We start from the raw sequence: 23,335 nt of genomic DNA, 5'->3' as shown, positions 1-23,335 counted from the left end.
GTGTATTCTTTCTTTCATGTAAACATTTCAACTATCTAATCACAAAGCAGCTTATGTAAACATTGTTTTCTCAAGTTCATTATATGATAATAATCTTGTTTTTGTTTGTTTAGAATTGTTTAAGAGAAATTCGTCCTGCAGATTTAGGCCACCTGATTTCCTTAGGATGTTTACAAAGAAATGGGTTTACGTAGTTAGTACTTATGAATGTTTTCTTAAAGATAAGTTGTCTCCAATATTGCATTTAGGTTGGCTAATTATTACGCTGTGAAATATTTCAATTATTATGAATGGAATATGTACAAAACAGCTTGATCAGTTTAAGAAAAAAAGAAAGTATTGTTTGTGTAAACTGTAAAAATGAGAAATTACTGATTTTCAAGTTTTTGAACACATCTGTAAAGACTCTGAACGAGTTGATTAGACCGAGGATCTTCACCCAGAAGGTATGGAAGCATGGTGCTACTGAGGTAGGCGAATCCAACTTGATGCCCCGGGTCTGCACAACCGTGTTGTCCGCCAGCTCCTGGGTGCCCAAACATTGTCACTCCGTCCTACAAAAAGAAGAATAAATCAGGCTAGTCTATAAGAGAAATCAGTAAAACTCATTATAGGTATTACAATCGCAGGTATTAATCCGATCCTGGATGTACGTTTAGAAATAATTAGGAAATAATAGTTCTTACACGTATACATTATGTTCATTAAATTGCGATAGCTATACATACAGTCTTTGTAACCAGAATGTTATTGTGTACACCATGGAGAACAAAGAGGCTACCCAAGGTGTTTGCCAATACCTCTCGTAATCAGGTTCCAGATTCAGTTGATATTCCTATATCCATGGACATAATAAACACTAAACTTCTTTTAAAAAACACTCATTTGTGATACCCGCACCTCCAAAGCACAATGTTTTAGCTTTATTCCCTGTACATCAATCGAACGTGATTACAGAGAACGTAACGAGTACCAAGTAATACAAAAACATAATTATGACATTCTATTAAGACCTTCTGAATACATGTGTTTTGTAATTCTTATCCCATTTCTCTATCTTATCAAATACCAGCGCTGAGGGCCTTGATACTGTATGCACAATGGCCATCGGAGACAGTTGTCCACCTGAAGGCTAACCTACATTATTAAAGCTGAAGTATGTCCCAACTTTGACGAACCAATGTGCGGAAAAGCGTAGAAAATAATGTAAATGATATCATCGAAACAAATAAGGCGTATATATTACTAAATGGTCGACAAAATTTAGTCACTCTAGGGGACATTACGTTCAAGCACGAAACTAGTAATAAGTAGCATAAGTCATTTGCTATACAATACGAACTGATTGACCACTCACAACAAACTTATCAATTTTGATCATCCCGCGACTGAAGGAAAGAGGAATGCCGAGAGTTCTGTCGACAGAAGGAGGCTCAAAATTCAGAAAATCGTCGATTCTCTCCTTTGACAGCAGAGTTCTGTTAGTAACTGGGTCTATGCCACCAGATGAAATTATTCCATACAGCTGAAAACAAAACGTCATGACATTGACATAATTATACACATCACTGTGTGTTTAGATTCAACACGTTCAAAGCTTGAAATGGAGCAGATATGAGATTCATATACATTGTATAATTGAATCACTCGATCAAATTAATATCCACCTACTATTAGTCTGAGTTTTACCTTGCGAGTGCAAGTAGAGAAGCTTAAGGTACACAATATTAGGTAAGTCGTAGTGGAAGCATCAAACTTGATGGATAGGTGGTGTTAATGAGACATAAAGGTTGATTATGATTTTACATTTCCTGACATGATGGCGCCTTCAGTGCTAAGGGGGCAATATGAAGAGTTTGTTTGCACAAACCGAAAAGTCCATATTTGCCAAATGGAGATATTTGCGATTAAAGGTCAAGAAAAATAAAAAGAATTGTAAGAAAATTTTGGCTTCTTTTGACCATAAATTCAAAAATGTTAATTTATGTGACCACGATTGTAATGACCAATATATCATTTAAAAGGTATTATTTTGTACTTTATGACAGAGACCGGACTTCAAAATCTTCAAAAATGGACTTATCGGTTTTTGCGAACAAACCCTTGATATTATATCTGCTTTTGATAGAACTTGCTCTCTCTATTCGCTCGTTCTATTTTTCTTTTATTCGCTTTGGAGAATGTTTGTCAAATACCGCAGGCATGACAGGGATTAGTATCGGACCCGGGCAACCCTGAATGAATATTATGCGTTCTTTCCCCTTGTAATCAAACATTCCATCAAGACTAGTGATCATTTTGGCAGGGAATTTCGTGTATCGAAAGCCAGCTGGCCAAATCACGACAAATCGCAAATAACACCATGCAAGCTGAAGATAACGATCGCAGATTTGGAATACATCCTGAAGGCTTCACTTAACGAATCTCTTATAGGCATTATGTGTTTTTTGACCACCATCTAATATCTGATCATTATCATAATCAACAGGAGGATATGATTATCATTCCCCTCATCATTTTCATGTCAACATTATAGTGATAATTATTACAGTTATTAGTCGCCATCGTTACCTTTGCAAGACCAGCCGCAGACCCGATCCCATTTACTGACGGCAACTCGATGGCTCTGTAGGCGGGATCGTTAAAGACTCCCAACTGTCCAAAACAACACAAACATTTATTATGAAATCAGGTGGCAATGATGTCAATAAGAGTGTGTGTGGGTATCGTAATGCACACTTTGTGGAATTATAGTTAGGCGCACCTCTCCAGAGTTGGTATTACATGCAAATTACTTTCTTTATACTTTTAAAGTTGACGGAAAGATTAGTTCTCATATCCTTGATAAAGTGCAAGGCTAACGTGAAACACTCTCTATCAGTATTAAGTCAACAGAACGGTACATGTTTCACTGAAATGAGAAAGACATCAATTGGTAGGTACACGTTGTATTCACATTGTACCCAAATGTTTTGAGTAATTGAGACCTTCGGTAGCACAATACCCTACTGCAAATGACACATTGTCCCACAGTGTGTTCAGAATGTTTTTCATATTGTCGGATGCGTGAAAACTCTCGAATTTAGTAGTGTGAAGATCATTTCACATTGTGGTCTCGTTTTTCACACTGTGTTCACATAGTAATGTTCTGTTTCACACTGTGACTTGATGATCCACAATGTGTTCGCAATGTTAAAACGCTCGAATTTAACAATGTGAAGAGATTTCACACTGTGTCCACTCAGTGTTCTCACACTGTGTTTCACATAGTGTTTCACGTTGTGGGACACTGTGTTCTTTCCAGCAGGGCTATCCTGCACAAAAAAGAGAGATTGACGGAAGAACAAGCTGTAAAAATACGAAGTTTCCTCAGGAGAGATGGGGCTGCCTAATATAAGTTTGTGATAGTAAACCACTCCTAGCCTTTGGTGTAATTGTGACATGAATGCCCAATTCAGATTTATAAAATATAATTTTTTTTTTTCGTAACTTGCAATACGATCTGTCATCAAGTTTTTGAGAACAGAAGAATGGAGTGAGAAAACTAACAAAAAAGAGTGATGTCTTACCTAACGAGGGCAAAGAGGGCTTGTAAACAAATCGCAAATCTTTGACCTTCCCTACTGAAAAGAACACTGTCCCACAGTGTGCTCACAGTGTGCTCACATAGTCGACTATGTCAAAATGACACTCGAATCTAACAGAATGAAGATGATTTTACAGTGGTTTTTTTCAGAGTGTTCACATAGTAATGCTTTGTTTCACACTGTGAATTGATGACTCACATTGTGTTCAAACTGTTAATACACTCGAATTTAACTGTGAAAAGAGATTTCACACTATGTTCACACTGTGTTTCACACTGTGTATCTCACACTGTGGGCACTGTGTTCTTTCCATTAGGGTTTGCAATAATATAATATGTGAGTATGCTTGAATGTGTGTGTGTGTGCCTTCCGCAAATATATGCTTGCATTCTACATTCTTCCCACTCACATCTTCCATTTCGTTTGCATTACTCATCATATTTCCAATGGCGTTCGAGTTTATCATATGAAGTATAGTTTGTCTGCCATCCGGGGTCTGTATACTGTCCAGGAATTGTAAGAACATCGGGCGACGGTCGACGAGAAGACGGGCTACACGGTGGTTGCTTTCGAATGGAAGACCGATGTGGAAATCTATGCCTGCAAGAAAATTATAACTTCATTTTCGGATTTACGAACCTTCGAAATAACGAACCCTCGGAATAACACGAGAAAAATGTTAACGATCACCTCTAAGTATAGAAAATGTGTGTGTTTTTGTGTGTTGTGTGTGTGTGTGTGAATAACAAGCAATTTTACTGACTGAACGTGCTATAAATCGACATTACCGAAAGGCTCTGCTATCTCCTCCTTGAAAAATTGTCCCAGAGTTCGATGTTGAGGGTCAACTCGCCGCAAAAGCTCATTGGCTAGTGGTCCAAATGTGAAACCATGGTAACCATGGGTGTGGCCATCATACTCCCACTGTGGCCCTGTTCTTGCCATGAGTTCTCCCGCCTTGGCAACGTCTTGTAGCAAGTCCAGGCTCAAACCAGGTGGTGCGGATACGGCAAGCCCCGCCTGAAAGGTGAGTAAAATTACTTCAATCATGGGTCAATCACTAATTTCTTACATGCTATCTTTTTTTTTTTAATCATCCACGTAAGAATCGGTTAAATCATTAGAATGTGATAGCAAGATTAATGCGACCTACCTTTTACAATCTAAGGCCCTGTTTCATGAAGCTGTTCATAAAGTTGTGCATGACTTTACAAACGAGTGGAATATGAAGTGCCAATATTATTATGCGTACCCATTTTCCCCTTCCGCCTTAACAAAGTACGACTGTATAGGCCTGCAAGTATGTCAATACACCTACTTCTATACATTGCGGCAAAATCACATCAACTAAAAACCTGTGTTAACATGTAGGAATAATCATTCTCATCTGCAAATTTCAACATCAGCTACTGAAATCAACAATGATTAGGAAACACGCTTGACTTGCCATATTCTAGTCGTTCGTAAATTTGTGCGTAACTTTAAGAACAGCTTTATGAAAAGGGACCCAGTTGGCCTATCATTTTCAATTGCATGATCATTTAATTACATTTGTGTGTGTATGTGTGTTTCAAAAATATGATTGCGTAGTACCATCAAGCTTATATATTGTTCAGTAATGTTTACCCTTTTACATCGTATATTCTGCAGATAAAAACAGGAACTATAGGAAACTTGATTGTTTCCTAAAACTCCGGATTTAGACACTGCCCGGAGGGAGACGTGCCCACATACGCAGAATTCTTTCTTTCGCCCCTTTAATTTGTTCGGATTTTAGTTTGTTTGATTGCTTGGTTGCTTGCTTGTATTGGGAAACGGGATACTTATGCAAGACAATTTTCAGTTACATGCACTGAAAATGTTTTCTTCCATTTAGTGTAAAGATACATCTTTTGTCCGTCAAGGAACCTTAGTACAAGAAAAAGACCGCTGACCCCCTCTCCTACTTAAAGAAATATAGCACAAAATCAAAATACACTACAACATGCTACTCTATCCTCTGACACACGTGACGGGAGTTAAATGTTTCAGCAGGTTAGGAGTAAATGTTTCTGATCATAAGGGTACCATCAACATGGGTACGTGACATCGTATGTGGACACTAGATTTTGAATTTAAGACCATCCAAAAATTAGTGTTAGAAGAATAAGTCAAATTGTATAAGCACAATAACTGACGATGACGTTGTCATCACCTTACAATTATTGCCCATTGATCTTGCAAAAACAAACAAACAAATAAACAAACAAACGAACAAATGAAGAGTTTGTTTGCAAAAACCAATAAGTCCATTTTTGAAGATTTTGAAGTACGGTCTTTGTCATAAAGTAAAAAATAATGCCTTTTAAAGGGATAGTATAGTATTGGTGGAGATGAGAATCGGGCTTTTTTACTTTTTGTGAGATACCAAGAAAACACTTATGAAAGAGTACAGAGCATACCACTTTAAGAGGAATTCAAAGTTTATTTGATGAAAATCGGGTTTGGAATGACTGAAACATCAAAAAACAAGTAAAACAAAGCGATCGTAATAAAATGTGGGTCCCACACCTTATAGAATCGCTCTGTTTTGGATATCTCAGCCATTTCAAAATCAATTTTCATCAAATAAACGTTGAATTCCTCATGGAATTACATGCTCTTTCATATTTCGTAAGAGGTTTCTCATTATCTCACCAAAAAATGTTAGAAACCTGAAATTGGGTCTCGACCAAAACTATACGATCCCTTTAAATGATATATTGGTCACTACATACAAAGGTATATTTTTGAAGTTATGGTCAAAAGAAGCAAAAATTTTCTTATTATTCTCTTTATTTTTCTTAACCTTTAATCGCAAATATATCCATTTGACAAATATGGACTTATCGGTTTTTGCAAACAAACTCTTCAAATAAACAAACAAACAAACAATCCAGACGAACCTAATTCTCCTGCCATAAAAGTTTAAAAGAAAGCGGTATTCCTGACTGAATACCATCAAAGATCAATCAAGTATAGTAGAATTTGAGACTGGGTCCTAATTACTGTACGTGTGAAAAAAAAAATAATATTTCATGAATTTTGTTTATGAACCATAATATACAAGTTTGTGGTGATCTTGACAACATCAACCCACTAGTTTGCATATTCATGATTATGGACTGTTGGAGAAATTGTTTCAGAAAATTTATAGAACTTAATTACTTCATAACTTCTCTAATTTTCATTCGATTGTGATAAAATTCTCACTGTTTAGGCTTATACAATATTAATCCTTATACGACTAACTGTTAAGTGCTCAGAAATTTCTGTGACGTATTTTTTATCAGGCCCTTCAGGCATACAAAAAAAAAAAGTTTAATGACCTTATGCTCCATCATGTCTTTGACGGTAACCTTCTCTTTGCCCTTCTGTGCGAATTCCGGCCAATAGAGGGTGACTGGTTTGTTGTAGTCCAGCAAACCTCGATCTACGAGCGTGGCGATACACACTGACGCAACTCCTACATTGGGGGAAAGACAACAAGGGAAACGGGGATTTAAGAAACAACCTCTTTGACTAATATTGATAAAGATGGGTCATATCCAGTGATTAAATGAAGGCAAAGTGATCAAATACTGCGCCTTTACGTGTAAACAAAACATAATATAAAAAATAAGAGGTCTATTTTTCTTTTTGTTTGCAGTAAAAACAACAAGAAAGAGTATAACGAGAACGATGAGAGTACTTAGTACATACAGCAATAGGTCATGGGGAGCACTCTTTGCTTCTCTCCTGAAATGTTCTGCAGTTTTTCTTGCTATATAGGTAAGAACACACATACACCCCCCCCAAAAAAAAATAAATAAATAAATAATAATAATAATAAATAAGATTATTTGTATCGTTTGACGTCTGTTATGTTGGTAAATCTCAACGGAATATTTCCAACCAAGTTTCTTCCGATTTCCAAATCCTGTCAGAAAGTTTGATGACAGGTTTCCCATAATCATTATGCATGGGTATTGTACGGCCTGTAACGTGTACAATACGATTATTGTGATTCTATGTTATTCAGGCATTAAAAGTATACAATAAAAAGACACACAAAGATACATAACCATATACAAAGTAAACATGAACAAAACAGAAAACAATCAAACTTGATTGTGGGAATCCCAGGAGAAGCAGTCCTTATAGTTCAATCTCTGAATTCCTTTAAGAATAAATTAAAATCATTTTATTAAAACTTTACAACATCCAACAGAGTTAGTTTCCCTTTATCATCTCAGTCAAGTCATCATTCTTTTTTTTCATAAGTCCTCCTATTAAACTATGTCCCTGTCTGTGTTCTAAATATAACGATGTGTTTTTTTTTTTCTCCTGCATTCTTACCAACATAACTACGTATAAAAAATGTTTTGCATTACATTCAATCCAGCTTGTATTTTATCACTTATTTTACATTATGAAATCCAGATTGCTTGCGTCCACGACGGCACATGCTGTAGTTCCCTCTTTTTTCTCCCTTTTTTTCCTCTCCTTTTTTCCTCTTTTTTTCCTTTCCTTTTCTCTCTTTTTCCTCTTCCCAATCATTTTGATGTCAGTTGACATCGGTTCGTTTATCGTGTTTTATATTGATGTTTTGTGTATTTTTCTGAGGGTCCCATATCGTACAAGCTTTGCTTCTTAGTGGGACCCTCCACTTCCATCCTCATCCTTAGTTGACTTGTATTATACGCTTTATGTATTTAACAAAGATGTAATCACATCTACTTTTCATTTTCATAATTTTCTTATGTACCTTCTCAAATTTTGTTCTGTATCACAAATATCCCGTGTATATGCAATGTACATAAATTTCTTTGTTCATTTTGATGGAGGTGAAAATAAAGTTGAATTGAATTGAATTGAATTGAATTGAATAGTAATGCTTAAATATCAATATACATGTAAAACAAACAAGCAAAAGAATCAATATGCATTTCAAGTTTGTACATTTTGGTTTGGTGGGACTGGGAAAGGGAAAAAACAGCATGCATTTATATATATATATATATATATATATATATATATATATGAATGTATATATATATATATATATATATATATATATATATGAAACAAGGTGAGTATGATTGGAAAGTTGGGAGTATTTAAGCGATAAATGTACTATAGACGTAGTGCTCGCAAGCAATGATTTTCATTCATGTGAGTATAAAGTATGAGTAGTATGACAATAGATTTGTCAATTTTCCTCGGAAGGAGCATGTTAAAGCATGGTAAACGAGACATTGAAAACAAGAAAATCAAATAAAAGAAGGTGTCAAAGCAGAGGGAATTGCCTCCTTAAACAGATTTTTAATGTGACATATTAAAAGATATTCGCGCCACTGAGAAATCGAGAGTTAAAACTGACTGATTTGCTTCACTGATATTCGCTCCGGAACAGCCGTCTTTTTCGAACCCTAAAATATGACGTCACGAAATGAACAAAACCCTTAACGAGTGCAGCGGGACATCGAGGCCTCCATTCATACAGCACGCATTTCTTGGTGAGCGGATGCAATATCTGGCCTGTCTTTAGTCTCCTCTGCTTTCTCGGCTGAGACATTAGAACGTCCAATTTTTACCTTATATTGTGCGGAAAGACTTTGAGTTTGACATCGAGAGTGAATTGAGTGATGACCGTGACAATGACACTGATAGTGACAGTGGCAAAGTCTGGGTGGTAGAAGAAGTGAGGGAGAGGCGACGGATAATTAGTATGGAAGGCCGCTGCGGACACAACTCGTTTGAGGCATACATGGAAACGGGCACACTGCCTCTCCATACATATGCCCCAAACGAACCACGTCCGCAACGGTCCTCCTAAAACGGAGCCCACTGTGTGGATGGAGTGGTAGCACAGCGCACATTTCGTGACGTCATAATTTTGGTCACCAAAATTTCGCCGTCATATCGGGTTTAGGTGGTCTAAAAAGGGACTCAAAACACCATCTCTCCATCGTTCTGGAGACGTTCTTACCTTCTGAAAGTTAATTATCCATATTCCTAGAGACTTCAGCTTTCCAGAAATGTATAAATCACCTTGTTTTTGAATATCGTCCTTTTTTTCTCGTTCACCATACTTTAGAGGACAATCTTTTAAATCGCGATAAAATAGAACTATGCTTTACGTCTTCTGGAAGAGCATTCCATAGTTTGGGAAATTTTACTTGGAATGAGTTCAGGGCTAATGTTGTGCGTACCTTTGGTTGTCGCAGTGAATTTCTCTGACGGGTATGAATACAAATGAACAGAGCTATTAATACGAATAAATCATTCAACACAGTTGGAAATAATCCAACATGAAGCATATACATGAAGCATATACATGAAAATTAGAGAATTAAATGTATTGAATCAGTAATACACGAAGCTGAAGCTTATTGATTGAAAACTATACACCAATCATTTTTGCAGCCATTTCATATTTTAAAAAAAAATGGAATTCACCTTTCGTTGATGAGAAGAAAATGGAGATGGTGTCTTGCCGCCATTTCTGCTTGCTCTCATAATCTGCGAATCCACCCCAAATGTCGACGACTTTCTTCCCCCGATGATAGGCAGCAAATGCCGCTCCTCCTGTACGGGGATCTCGACCACTCTCAAAATTTGCTCTGTGTCAAAGATAGAACAAGAGTTATTTCATTTGAAGATTATAAATATGAATTAAAAGATCAACTCCGAATATGATCCAGAACTAACTCTGTTCCTTATCCATTCACATATGATATCTGTGTTTCAGTTTTTGCTTAATTCCTTCTGCTGTTAACGATTTCTTCTTCTGTAATTACACACTGATCCCTTTTCCCTTATCTTGGGCATATCTTGTATATACTAAAGCCGAAGCTAAGGAGGCATGTTGTGATATCATCTTTGTTCGAGTGTACCCGGAATCGGGTTGAAAAGTGTCGATTTAGCCCGTGTTCCGGGAACACCGTATCAGATTGCAACCATTTTTAGCTATTCAAAGCCATGTAATTGACCCTACTTCCAATATAGTGTCAGATCGAGATAGGTCTCAAAACATGCTGGTCCGTGAAAGAAGTAGACTGATATATTTTTAATGTATTTTTTTATTTCTTTCTATGACATGTTTAGGCCCTACAATATAACCGACACTATACATGCTAACTGTGACATGTAACCCACAATATTATTTTAAACCGATATCCACTCAGTTTTCGCTTATCTTTGCTTATAGAGAAATCAGTTTTCGTACTACCATATATCTTTACGAGGAGAATGGATACTGCTGACGTTGCTTCATCATGTAACAGAGAATCCGAACAAAATAACCTGTATTTGGTTTGCATTAACTGGTAGATATATGTTAACCCGCTCCCTACGCCTACGGGAACCTGGTGGCCTGTGTATTAAGTCTATGGGGGTTTAGAATGCAATATGGAACTGGTCACACTTATGATCTGAGTGAATAAGGCCTTTTTAAACAGAAAGCCATATGAATACACTTTTAACGACGACTCACCTGAATGCCTCTAGGACGTCTTCGAATCCAGGAGCTACATAACCCTCTGTGATGACAGGTGGTGGAGTCTGAAAGAATCTTGGCAGGAACACCACCAAGACGGCTGTCACGCCCATAAGGGCAGCATTCTTCATCAGCCCCATGATTGCAGTATTACTTGGCAGAGTGAGTTCACTCCAAGAACTGTGAGTCAGTATACGACCAAGAATGAATGAGAATGGAGTGCCAGTCCCATGCCCTGTCTTATCGTTTGATTAAAGAACAGGTTGTTTGCACTGCAGCGGAATCGGCTTGATTGTTTTGCAAAAGGATTTATGCTAACTTATGCAAAGTATTTACCCGGAAGGGGGAGGCACGCATATCGCATCGACCTACCAAACTCTGTAATACCCGGGCCCTTTACGCACGTAAGTGCGATACACGAATGTTGTGCCTCGCGCTAGCTCATGAATGCTTCCTGTAATCATTGGTAATGCGTACAGGGGGCGATCGGAGACGGGGGGCGGAGGTAGATGGGAACGAGTCCCCCCCCCCCTCCCCCCCCCCACCTGAATTTTTCTAGGACTTTCTGCCCCTCCTCCATCCCCTACCCCTTTGATCTTTTTAAAATTATATTCTTTTTATAGCATTTTTGATGGATTTTGTGTGATCATGGGAACATGTTCAAAATGGTGTAAAAGAATGAAAATTTTCCATAATATATTCCACCAGTGGTGTACAACAAATCGATCATTTTTTTTTTAATTCTGAAAATGCAAAAGCTTCGTGGCTTACATGGAAGGGAAGAAACATCGAAACATTCTATCCCTTACAGTCCCTCCCTCCACCTCCATAAACTTACGAAACATAACAATACCTAATTATAGGTTTCTTGGTCAATTTTATACTTTTGTCATTCGAATTTAAGAATGTGCATTCAAATTCACACGGTATACGCAAGCAAAAATATTCGAGCATTCAAATTCAGAATCCGAGCAATCATTTTCATTGATGGGAGCTCTAGTTATTTCCTTTCCGTCAAATCAAATTCACGCATGCATGTGCATTCACTGTCTAAATGCGAGCATTATATTTCCTATTTGTGCATTCAATTTAACGCGATAATCGCAGTGAGCTTGTTTGGGGAGTTCCATTTCATTTTCAGTACCAGTACCAATGAGAGGGAAACACGTACCCCCCCCCCTTCTTTTCGCTTCCACAAACACAACGTTGCAATAACACGCACGTGCGAATCAAGAGGTGACAGATTCCATGAATTAGCCATTCAATTTGCATCTCAATATTCAGTTTTCTAACTTTCTTATTTCATAGATTGCAGATATGCCATCGAAATGTCCATCAGATCGCGGAATTACAATTCTAAAAATTAATGTTTTCTCGTGTGGGAAAGAGAGTGATATACACACACTCTCCCCAACCATATCCCTTTGGTCCATATAAACCACCATAAGACAATACATAAAGGGGAAAATGCATTCAACACATGACATGATTTAGCCATTCAAATTGTTGCCCAATATTGCTTTTCTTCCTTTTTGATTGAAAAATTTCCCAAAGTTCCATCAAAGTGTGCCCTGGTGGTTCAATTTCAATCTTTGGTTGCCTTCCATAAACTTGGTAAGACGAAGAGTGAAAACGCACCGCATGCAGATCAACATACCAAAATTCACATCATCCCGCAATCTTCAATTTGAATACTTTTTTTTTGGGGGGGGGGGAGGGGGAGGGGGGATTTGTTTGAAAAGCTTTGTTATTCCATCAAATGTCTTGACACCCCCTTCCCCCCCCCCCCCATCCCGATTCGGGCCGCAGTTGTAATCAAAGGTCTGTTTTCTTGACCTACGCAGCAACCCCGCCCCCCCTTTTTTTTTCCTTTTTTTTTTCTTTTTGGAAAAATCCCGGCTATACAGGCCTGGCCTGGTTGCCATGAAACCGGACTAAGTTATAGAAAGACAATGCACTTTGGACCTTCGTCTGAGTGTGACTCAAAAGAAACACAGGCCTAATTAGAACAACGTGCGCACTCTTGTCCCTTTTGTCTGTGCTTGTGTCAGCAGAGATTACGCCATAAATTGCACTATCCGTGATTGCCATTGCCACCATTACAATAATGAGAACATCATACTGAAATGTGTGAGTGGGTGCGTGTGTGTGTGTGTGTGTGTGTATGTGAATGCGCGCGCGCCTCATTACGGAGTAATTTTGAAAGTGTACGGCTTCCTACATTAATAACCAGACTGAAAAAGATAGTGATACCATGGAGGTACAGAATGATAACTATTTCAACCTGTCTTTTCCTGAATTGGGGGGGGGGGGGGGGATAGGCCTTCAATATGTCCCTAATAAAACATGAGAAAAGGAATCCATAAAGGGACCTGTAATTTGATATAAATCTATCCTATATGAAGTGATAACAGAATACTGGTATGTATACCGCGTAGTACGTGAGTGAGTTCTCGGCAAACACAGCATGGCTGACGTTTACTTTGCCAAATATGGGCGATGCATATTTGTGAGTGTGTTACTGTTAGAGAGAGTGTGAGTGTACTCGTATTATGATTGTGTGTGTGTTGGATTTTGTGATTGCAGCACGGCACAGAGTCAGTGAACATTACCCTTGGTAAATATATGATTGTCCATATATACTTCCTTCGTCGAATGGCCCTGCTTGGACCAATACACTTCCCTGAGCACCCCAGTGTGGCTATATACCAAATAAGGTTTGAATCAGGATATGCAAATACATATCTGCACCAGGATATAAGCACGCGCAGGATAGTCACATCATACTAGATAATTAATTCGATCTCGGATATCAACATGAGTCTTAAGAGTAATGCTAGTCTGGTGGTTTTAACAGCCATTTTGGCTGTATTTCTTCCAACATTCTTCGAGGCCCCTCCTGCAGTAATCACGGACGGGTTTGTTGCACCTGGATTCGAAGACGTCTTGAAGACTTTTAGGTAAGTAGGCCTCATTATTCTTCCCTCGGCAATGTTGACGTCTTCCTATTCCGATATTTCATGCCCTCATTTATAATTACATCTCTCTTTCAGTTGTAAGCATTATCTGCTTGAAATGACTGTCAAAATTGTATGTCTCAATGCAGAGAAAACTTTGAATCCGGACGCGATTCTCTGTACGGTGGATCGGCCTTCTCGGCTTACTACAACGGCAAAAAGGTTGTCGACTTGTGGGGAGGCTACGCAGACGCAGACATCGGACAACAATGGCGTCAAGATACGATATCGATTTTCTACTCAACTACGAAAGGTATTACAGATACCGAAGAGAAACAGATGTAGAATCATGCCCGCCTGTATATCCAGGCGTTTTGTCAGGAGCACTAACCCTCTGCTAACTATGATACATCTGAAAGGAACGCTTTTTGTTTAATGATTAAAGGAAACCAAAGCCCAAAATTAATATGAATGTGGATTGAAGGAAAGCAGCAATGAGAACATATCAGTGACAGTTTGAGAAAATTGGACAATCGATTCAAAAATTTTGATTTGTTTTTTATTCTGGCGCCGTCATCGCTAGGTAAGGAGACTACTAAACTTCATGATGTCATTATGCACAATATAAAGAAATAAAAGAAAATTCAACATATCTTCGCTTTTCTAGCAAAATGGAAAAGCACTTGACTTACATCTCTCAGAAAGCAGAGAGAATAATATAACTATTAAGATTTTTTTTTTTAAAATTCATTAATAAGTGGATGAAATGTGAACTTTTCATGAAAAGTTATCTTCTTATCCAGCAATGACGGCACTGTGCAGAACTTTAAGAATCCGTAACTTTTGAATCGATTGTCCGATTTTCCCCTAAAATTTCATGGATGTGTTTTGCTGCTTTCACTCAATGTTTACATTTCGGCTTTGGTTTATTTTTTACAATCACGATTGATGTTAATGACGTTAGGACCTCTTAAATTACATCTGTAAACATGACACAATAGCCATCTGTCTGCTAATCGATTCAGGAAATATATTTCCCCCACCTCCTCCCCCCCCTCCCCCTTCCCTATTTCTCTCTCTCTCTCTCTCTCTCTCCGATCGTGCCAGTATTCCACAGGAGTGCTAAGAAAAGTGAGTAAAAGTAAGTGACTTTCCTTCCATTTACCCTACCACGTTATTGATTGATTGGTATAGGTTTTTAGGTCGCATGCATACAAATTCAGACATTTTCAATCCGATGGAAAGAAACGTGAATTTCAATAGGCCTTACATCTTGTGCCATTGATTTCACTACAGGGATAGCAGCGATCTGCTTTGCCTTGCTGGTCGATAGAGGGCAGCTCAACTACGACAAAGCCGTGGCTCACTATTGGCCAGAGTTTGCTCAAAAGGGCAAGGAGAATATCACCGTGAGAGAGCTTCTCGAACACAAGGTATCATCTCTTAGATACTCGAGTATTCACATTACACTGCACAAACATCGTTGTTACATTTAACACCATGAGTGTTAAATTTAACACTGGTCAAGTGTCAATAGAGCAGGACCACGCCCACAGGTGTAGAAAGCATGTAGTGGTGAGATACACTAGGTTTGCGGTTCACCATGTGTAGTCCTAAGAAGGACTGTTGGAATGACAGGAGAAGGAAGAAAGAAAGGTCGGATAAGAGGTCAGAAATTGAGTGAGAATATTCTTTCTGAAGTGTGTGAAGTCCTGAAAAGGACTGTGAACCAAGGAGATAGAAGAGCTTAGGAAAGGACTCAACGTTTCGGACAGTTGACTGTTGACAGTTGACTCATGAGGACGGATAGTCAACTGTTTAATTATTCTCTTCTCTTCTCTTCTTCTGAGTACTGTAAATTGCCTTTCATCGGCGTAAATACACATCGACTATCAGGACTATCTAGTGTTTAGTACCAGTCATGATGATAATAAAAAAATGATGGACATGTGTAATATTCGGGTTGTATGCTCATGATTTCTACTTTTCAATTTTCAATTCAATCATAGTTTATTTCCAATCAACGAAAATCAAAACATAGTACAAAGTATACATGTCTTGGAATGATATTGTTCAAACATTTGCAAAAGATTCATGTAGTTTACGAGATAAATTATATAACAACATATATATGTATGTACAATAATTAAGAGGAATAATGCATATACTTCGTGGGCGTGCGGAAAATAAATTCGATTATGGAAAATAGTGATCCACTAAAAAGCAAAGCTTGTGGGACGTGGATCGCTATAGATAAGTAATGAGTAAACAGTATATTATTCAAGTTTTTTTTTTATAGCTATTGTATTTAATATGGATTATTTAAGTCATTTGTAGAGATATACATGTAGTTTTTTTTTTTTGAGATACGCAGGTCGGGACAAAAATAACTTTGTAATATGAATATTGTTAAAACACTAAAAGATCGGTGCTTACGTCAATGAAGGGCAATTTCTCAAACAGTTGCAATAAAAACAACTCGATATTAGCATTCATTAATCTTAATGCAACAAGGATCATTCTCTAGACAAGTTTAATGCCCTGAATATAAATATGAAGACATGCTCGAGAAAGGTAAAATCTCGATATAGCTTATGAGGTAAGAGGGTAAAAAAAATACTATTTTATGACGATTACATTTGCCATAGTCTGGTCTGCCCGTGACGGCCCCGCCGGGTCTCAGCTACGAGCTCATGTCTGACGTGCCAAAAGCTGGCGAACTAATGGCGGCGAGCGAACCCTTATGGAAACCTGACGGTAAAACTCACGGCTACCACACCATAACCTACGGCCCTCTGACTAACGAGCTTCTGCGACGAGTCGACTCAAAACACAGGACACTGGGGAAGTTCTTTGCTGAAGAAATAGCAGAACCATTTGGTAGCTATATAGGATGTATACAACTTCTATCACTTTTTGTAATCACAAAATTACTATCTAATATAATTTTGTAATGCATCTCATAGCCTCTACCCCATATTCCTATACATAGCTGGGACTCAAAGTTGTTGTGTTTTTTTTTTTAATCTAATTCGATTCAATTCAGTTCAATCCAAATCAAATGACTTTATTTCAATGTAAAGTAATACAAGGTTATAATGATTTACAGCAGAGACTCCATGGCCGGGGACTACTAAAATTTATGCCGGGCCACCAAATTCTTTTTATAAAGTTACTTTTTGTTGTTCCTATCATCCAGCTAAGAATCGAAATGGATTGGCATGTTCCTTTTATTTCTGGCTACCAGTATTTCACATTTAAAGATTCTATTGGCCAGAGTGTTAAGCTCTGCTATAACATATTGTAACGAACGTGTAATCCTCTTCTGTCTTGTGACACGTTGCTGTGACTAACCTGACATGGGCGGCGAGTTAACTCAGTCGGTATAGCGCGTCTGCCTCACGATCCAAAGGACCCCGGGTCGATTCCCATTGTGTGTTATCATACCGTCCCGTCTAGTAAGAGGCAAAACACCCTGTCCCTCGGATAGGACATAAAAATGGAGGTCCTGTGGGTGAGAGTCACAACTCATGCACGTAAAAGATCCCGCTTCATTTATTCATCGCAAAAAACAGGGTGTTAACCCAGTAGAGTGGTCCCGCCTTATACATCCAACTGGACCCCATGCCAGGAAGACCAGTTATTGCAGCTGAATATGGGCGATCCAGCTATCTCCTCATATGGAAATGAAACGGACGAACGAACAAACTTGGTTCATGTATCATAATCATACATCTCTGTTCGATGGTTTTAATGACAGGGAATGTCATTAGCTTGTAAGGTTTATATTAATACTTCTCTCCAAAAGATAACGGCAAGATCACTATTCTAACCAAGGGTCAAAGAAGTATGAGAAATTAACAAATCTGATACCGGCAACGCTTTATGGATAGAATATTCACTCTTGAATGAAAGTACAGATCATAGGCAGTGCTATTAAAAAGAGAAACTCCAGATTACTACTTTGCACTGATACGCCAAACTAAGCTCGCAGCATATTCCGCCAATCTAAACAGGGAAACGGAATGAACTAAATGACCCTATTATCTTCTCTCTAAAACAACACAGAAAAAACGGTGGAAGGTTGAGTTACTGTTTATGCCTTCAAAGTCTCATTTCATAAGTCCCAAACTTTTTTTCCACTTTATCCTCTTGTTCCAGTTATCCATTTTTTGTTTCATGGCTTTATCATACTCCCACTGGAAAAGTATTACCGTACAGCAAGGATCCCAGGCCAGGGCAACCTATTATTGTCGACATTGCGAGGTTTGACGAGCGCCACCAATCGACAGGTGCTGTTTCACATGCTGACTACTGAGGTCTTCATGAGATCAGTTGAGGACGGCGGGATGGGTTCGGTAAGTGCTCCTTCCTTCACAGATAAGAGGGAAGAGAGAGAAGGGGGTATCCCACGAAACCAACACCCACGAGTCATCAAGCGCACAGGTTGGACATTGAAAAAAAAAAGTACATGGAGTTACAGCCCACGATTCATAGTAATGATACACGTTGTATTGTCTTCTTTATACAAGGTAGCTTCAGTGTTGCCACTGCTCTATACCAGAAGGCCCTGCTGTTATTATCAGGCCTACACCAGCGTTGCCAGGTACCAATTTATAAACATGGATTGAGAGGGACATGGTGGGTAAAAACATCTTGTCAAGGACGTAGGCACTGGGTGGGAACTCATGTCCTCCACTGCGCCCCCGTGAACTCGAAATTTACCCATGAGCTCGACGCGACCAAATAAGGCACACTAGTCCGACATTAGCCAAACCAAGCCAACGAGTTCCACACGACGCAAAATCAGGCTCACAAGACCGACACTATACAAACATAATAATTTATGATCAGTGTCGAACTCGTGGTCCTTATTTGCCTTGTGTCAGCTCATGGGCTGTATGACTGGTGGACTGTATGAATCGTAGGTGCAGAACTCATGACGTGCACCCGTATCCGTATATTTGGTGCGGTGGGAGCAAGGTGATTCTGAGAAATTGACCCAAGCATTATTGGCATTCAGCAGATGAGGAATAAATATGAAATAATTATATCAGTGAAGATCGAGGAAAATTTGTCGATTCGTTCGAAAATGCATACGGAGCCATATCGCTAGATGAGGAGATTAAAACAATTTGTATATCACAGTCATAGACAGTGACGGAATGATACAAAGGTAGGAAAAAGGAAATGTCACAAAACTGCCTTGTATTACCAATTGTATTACGCATTACATCGACTAGTTGCTGACATAATGTGCTTTAAGAGTAAGAACATTTCACCAACTTTATGATGAGTCAAGTGCCCTTTCCATGTATGCTAATTTATTGTGCAGAATAACTTCAAACGCAGTGAGCCAATGAATGCTTTTAAAGTCTTTTTGCAATTCACACCAGCATGGGTGTCGTGGGAAGGATAATGATACTATCATCATTACATTCTGTAAGGTGTAATTTACGACTTCCACCCTTGTGTTCCTTGCTCAGCAGGCAGAAAATTAAGTCGACATAATTATAAGTCACCCGTTGCGTAAGGATATTGCAATGAAAGAATATCAATCCCATGTCACCAGTATACACGCCAAACAGAGAAGGACTGTTCCTTCGATTCCATGGTATCTGCTTTAGGACTTTCGTCAAGAGGTGTTGTTGTTGTTGTTCTTGTTGTTATTGTTGTTTGCTTTTTGCTCGTTGTTGTTTTTACTAAGTTCGTCATCTTTACCATACAATAACCTCGTGAACAGAGTGTTTTGTGTTGAAATTCACTAGAAGTTCCATTTCTTATAATATTACCGATATAAACAAATCTGGCAACATGGGAATGAGGTTTTCTGATCTCAGATTTGCTAGGATGAGAGAGCCATAAACGAAAATGCCCTCATCTAAATGTCGGGAAAGGCTTAATAAACGTATTAGCCCGAATTCACGAAGGACGTGGTACAATCTTGTCCATGGTTAAACCATGGACAAAGACCATGGAGCGACAAGTGTCGCATGGAATATTTCGTAAATATATATATATATATATATATATATATATATATATATATATATATATATAATATATAAATCTTTTTTTTTTTGGTAACGAAATGACAACATTTCGTAACGACATGGATATTTCTTCGACGAAATGACTGATTTCGTAACGAAATATTCAGTGCGACACTTGGAGCCCTAGGGTCTTTGTTCATGGTTAAACCATGGACAAGATTGTAGTACCAGCTTCGTGAATTCGGGCCATTGTGCACCTATTGTGTCTCGTGCGCTTTACTAGGATTTCATGAAGTTTTTCATTTGTCTAGGAAGACTGAAGGATTAAACGACCCCTACAAACTCCTGGTGGAGATACCGTCGGCGAGTGGAATAGGAATGGCTGAATCCGTTGCTAAGGTAATTTTCTCTTCATGTGTCTGCTCTCAGTGATTCCAGCACTCTGGAACACTCATCTTCAATGAGGTTACGTTCCATATCTTATATAGATACTCTATGGAAAAACCGAAGCGTTCATTAGTATCTAGACTATTCCCTGAATATTTTGCTTTTATTATCATTTTTCCACTTCTCAAACACAATTGATACAATTGATAGCACAAAAGACAAAACACAACTTCGTAATCAAGAGAAAATACAATTAATTTTTACAAACATGAAACTCTATCAAAAAACGATTAAGCTTGTGTTTAGGTCCCGAGATGAAAATTTTGAAGTCGTCTCAAACGAACAACATGATAACGAATACGTTGAAAGGAAGGAGAGGAACGTACAAGAGAGAAAAAAAAAAGCAAAAAAGCTGGAAAGAATTAAAAACCAGAAAAACAAACAATCAACGAGAATACATTAGAATATACAGTACCAGGATTATCACCTGTAATACGCTTACAAAGATTCCTCGTCACCCAAGCAATAACGGGACTTTCCAATTATGTTCCGGGTTCTTTTCTCTCCCTTTTTTCTTCATCAGCTGTATGGCATCCTAGCAATGGATGGTACTGACCCTCAAACCAACAAGACCCTCTTCTCGAGACAAACTGCACACGATCTGATGAAAGACAGACAACCTACTTTAGACAGAACTCTGGGAATACCAATGGCTTATAATCTGGGATTCGCTCTTCCTCAAATGGAGGTACAGTACGAGAGTTCGTCCACCGCTAATAGAAGAGGTGGACCAATATTGAAGTTATTGCTTTGTGGACCTATGAATGGAACAAAGATCACATCCTCAATTATCTTGAAGTTAATGTTTGGGGAGTGAGCTCAAGAAATCACGGGATCATGTAGAGCATACACTAAGCAAAGAGAAGACCTCATGATAAGTAAGATACTAGTAGTCTGATATCATTGCAGTGTGGCGGATCCAGATATAAAAAGACCAAAATTGGGGGGGGGGGGGCGTGCGTCCCCCCCCCCATTGATTTTGTATAGGTGCACCTTCTTTACGGAATACCTGGAGCCACCCATGCATTGTGTGGTACACGTCAAATGAAAAAAAAAAAAATCTTGCATTATAACGTCATTCTTCAATATTAATTTCTGGCTACCAGAAATACGACGTCTATCACAATCATTTCTTTTATCTTTTCCTTTCTTTACAATCGCATTTTGGAAAACCTTTGCACACATAGGAGACTATGCTTTAACAATATTAGAATTGGATCCGCACAATCAGTTTCATTAGGAGCACAACAGAAGTTCCAATGCTGATGATTGAGTAACACATGTACATGTATCGCTTGTTTGGTGGGTACTTAGCTATTTAAGTAGTGTGTGCATAATCAGGTTATGAAACAATATTATTGTCACACAAGCTTTTTCCTTTTTTCGGGTGGGGGGGGGGGAGGAACATATAAATCAATCTAAGTGTTTCGGGATACAAAAAAAAATCTTAAACGCTCTTAACGTCTTCTTCATGCAATAGGCCCAACCTTTCTGCACGCCTTAAACTGTCAAATCAAATCAACTTTATAATCTTTCAAATCTTTAAGTAACTCCCTGGAGGAAGAAGTGCTTTTAAAATGATCGGTTGTCTTATTGATTATCAGTTTGCGTTACACGATGGTGTGATGATAATTATGATTATAATGATAATAATAATAAATAGTAACAATAATCATACTGTGGTTATTATCATTATTATTATTATCAATAAGATCTTCTTTATGTATCTACCAGGGTATAGTGTAAACTTTACTTTGGCAGACAATCCATTCTGAAACATAATCGGTAGCTGAAAGCCCAATGACCGCAGATCTATCTCGCTGATGGATGTAATACGTCTTCAAAAAGGAATGCAGGTGTAATGATCAATGTGGGTGTAAAAAAAAAATGGTATATGTCTAATGATGATGTAGGTCTAATAATGAACATAAGTCTAATCCGATGACTGTTGGACTAGTAACAAGATCAATTTATCTCCTGCAGAAAACATTGATTATAAGGTTCTCAATCTTTTCTTGATTTTTGCTTATTTGCTTTCCTCCTATAAAGCAACAATTCATTTTGATTGAGTACTGATTGTGGATGAAAATCATTGTGAGAATACAGTTAGTGGTCGGAAGGTAAGAATAGAAATAGCCTTATCCCATTTGATTTTATAATTGATGAGTCTCTCTCTATCTCTCTACTTCATGTCCTTTCATCACTGTTCAGGAGGGTGTTATGTACGGACATGCCGGTGCAGGTGGCCAAATGGGGTTCGCCGACCCCGTGAATAAACTTGGATTTGCCTTCGTTAGCTCCTCCCAGTCACCGTTTGTCTTTCCCCACCACGCACCCCGGACCAAAGCTCTCCTGGCTTCGCTCTATACCTGTGTGAAGAATCAACCAACGACATGATTTTGTGCCTGCTAATATTATGATTGAAATTGATACCTGAAATAGGAAATGTTTTGTATTATTTCGTTTACAAGTGTACAGAGAAGAATGATCAAAGTATGACAATTATGGGGGGGGGGGGGGCAAGGTGTATCTGTAGCTTAATTTCGCAGCTGGTGTATCTTTGTGACAAAAACATTATCATTTAATGGGAAAAGCCAAAAACACAGAATTTTAAGATCGTTAGAGTTAATTGGTTTATAAAGACTGCAGTATTCCTAGAGAAGCGAAACATTACACTAGGACGCGAACCGCGCAGAATTTTGAGCACGTAGTATACAAGTTTGGCTATGAGTTAGTATTATGGAGCCGTGACCAATAATGCATTTCCATAACCGATACGAGACATGTGTTATGAATGAATAACAAAGACTGCAATTTAGTATAATAGTGTGCAGCGTGTTTGTTTGTTTGTTT

At 38.3% G+C, this 23,335-nt stretch overlaps 2 protein-coding genes across 2 annotated transcripts; one reads left to right on the top strand and one right to left on the bottom strand.

Moving 5' to 3' along the window:
- Positions 1 to 368: 368 nt before the first annotated feature.
- On the bottom strand, positions 369 to 11,225 carry LOC140239188 (beta-lactamase domain-containing protein 2-like). The gene is made up of 8 exons (XM_072319069.1): positions 11,083 to 11,225; positions 10,047 to 10,210; positions 6,935 to 7,071; positions 4,376 to 4,607; positions 3,997 to 4,187; positions 2,572 to 2,655; positions 1,358 to 1,525; positions 369 to 554 (listed from the first exon to the last, which is right to left on the bottom strand). The coding sequence occupies exons 1-8, from the start codon at positions 11,223 to 11,225 to the stop codon at positions 369 to 371; spliced, it is 1,305 nt and encodes a 434-aa protein (XP_072175170.1).
- Positions 11,226 to 13,902: 2,677 nt separating this feature from the next.
- On the top strand, positions 13,903 to 22,974 carry LOC140239294 (beta-lactamase domain-containing protein 2-like). The gene is made up of 8 exons (XM_072319171.1): positions 13,903 to 14,045; positions 14,192 to 14,355; positions 15,339 to 15,475; positions 16,691 to 16,922; positions 18,204 to 18,400; positions 20,351 to 20,434; positions 21,006 to 21,170; positions 22,694 to 22,974. Exons 1-8 carry the CDS (start codon positions 13,903 to 13,905, stop codon positions 22,877 to 22,879), a joined length of 1,308 nt encoding a protein of 435 aa, XP_072175272.1. The 3' UTR covers positions 22,880 to 22,974.
- Positions 22,975 to 23,335: the final 361 nt, after the last annotated feature.

Source organism: Diadema setosum, chromosome 15, assembly GCF_964275005.1.
Source record: "Diadema setosum chromosome 15, eeDiaSeto1, whole genome shotgun sequence".
NCBI classification, from domain to species: domain Eukaryota; kingdom Metazoa; phylum Echinodermata; class Echinoidea; order Diadematoida; family Diadematidae; genus Diadema; species Diadema setosum.
The sequence above is the reverse complement of the archived record's forward strand: the minus strand, read 5'-3'. Positions and strand labels throughout refer to the sequence as shown.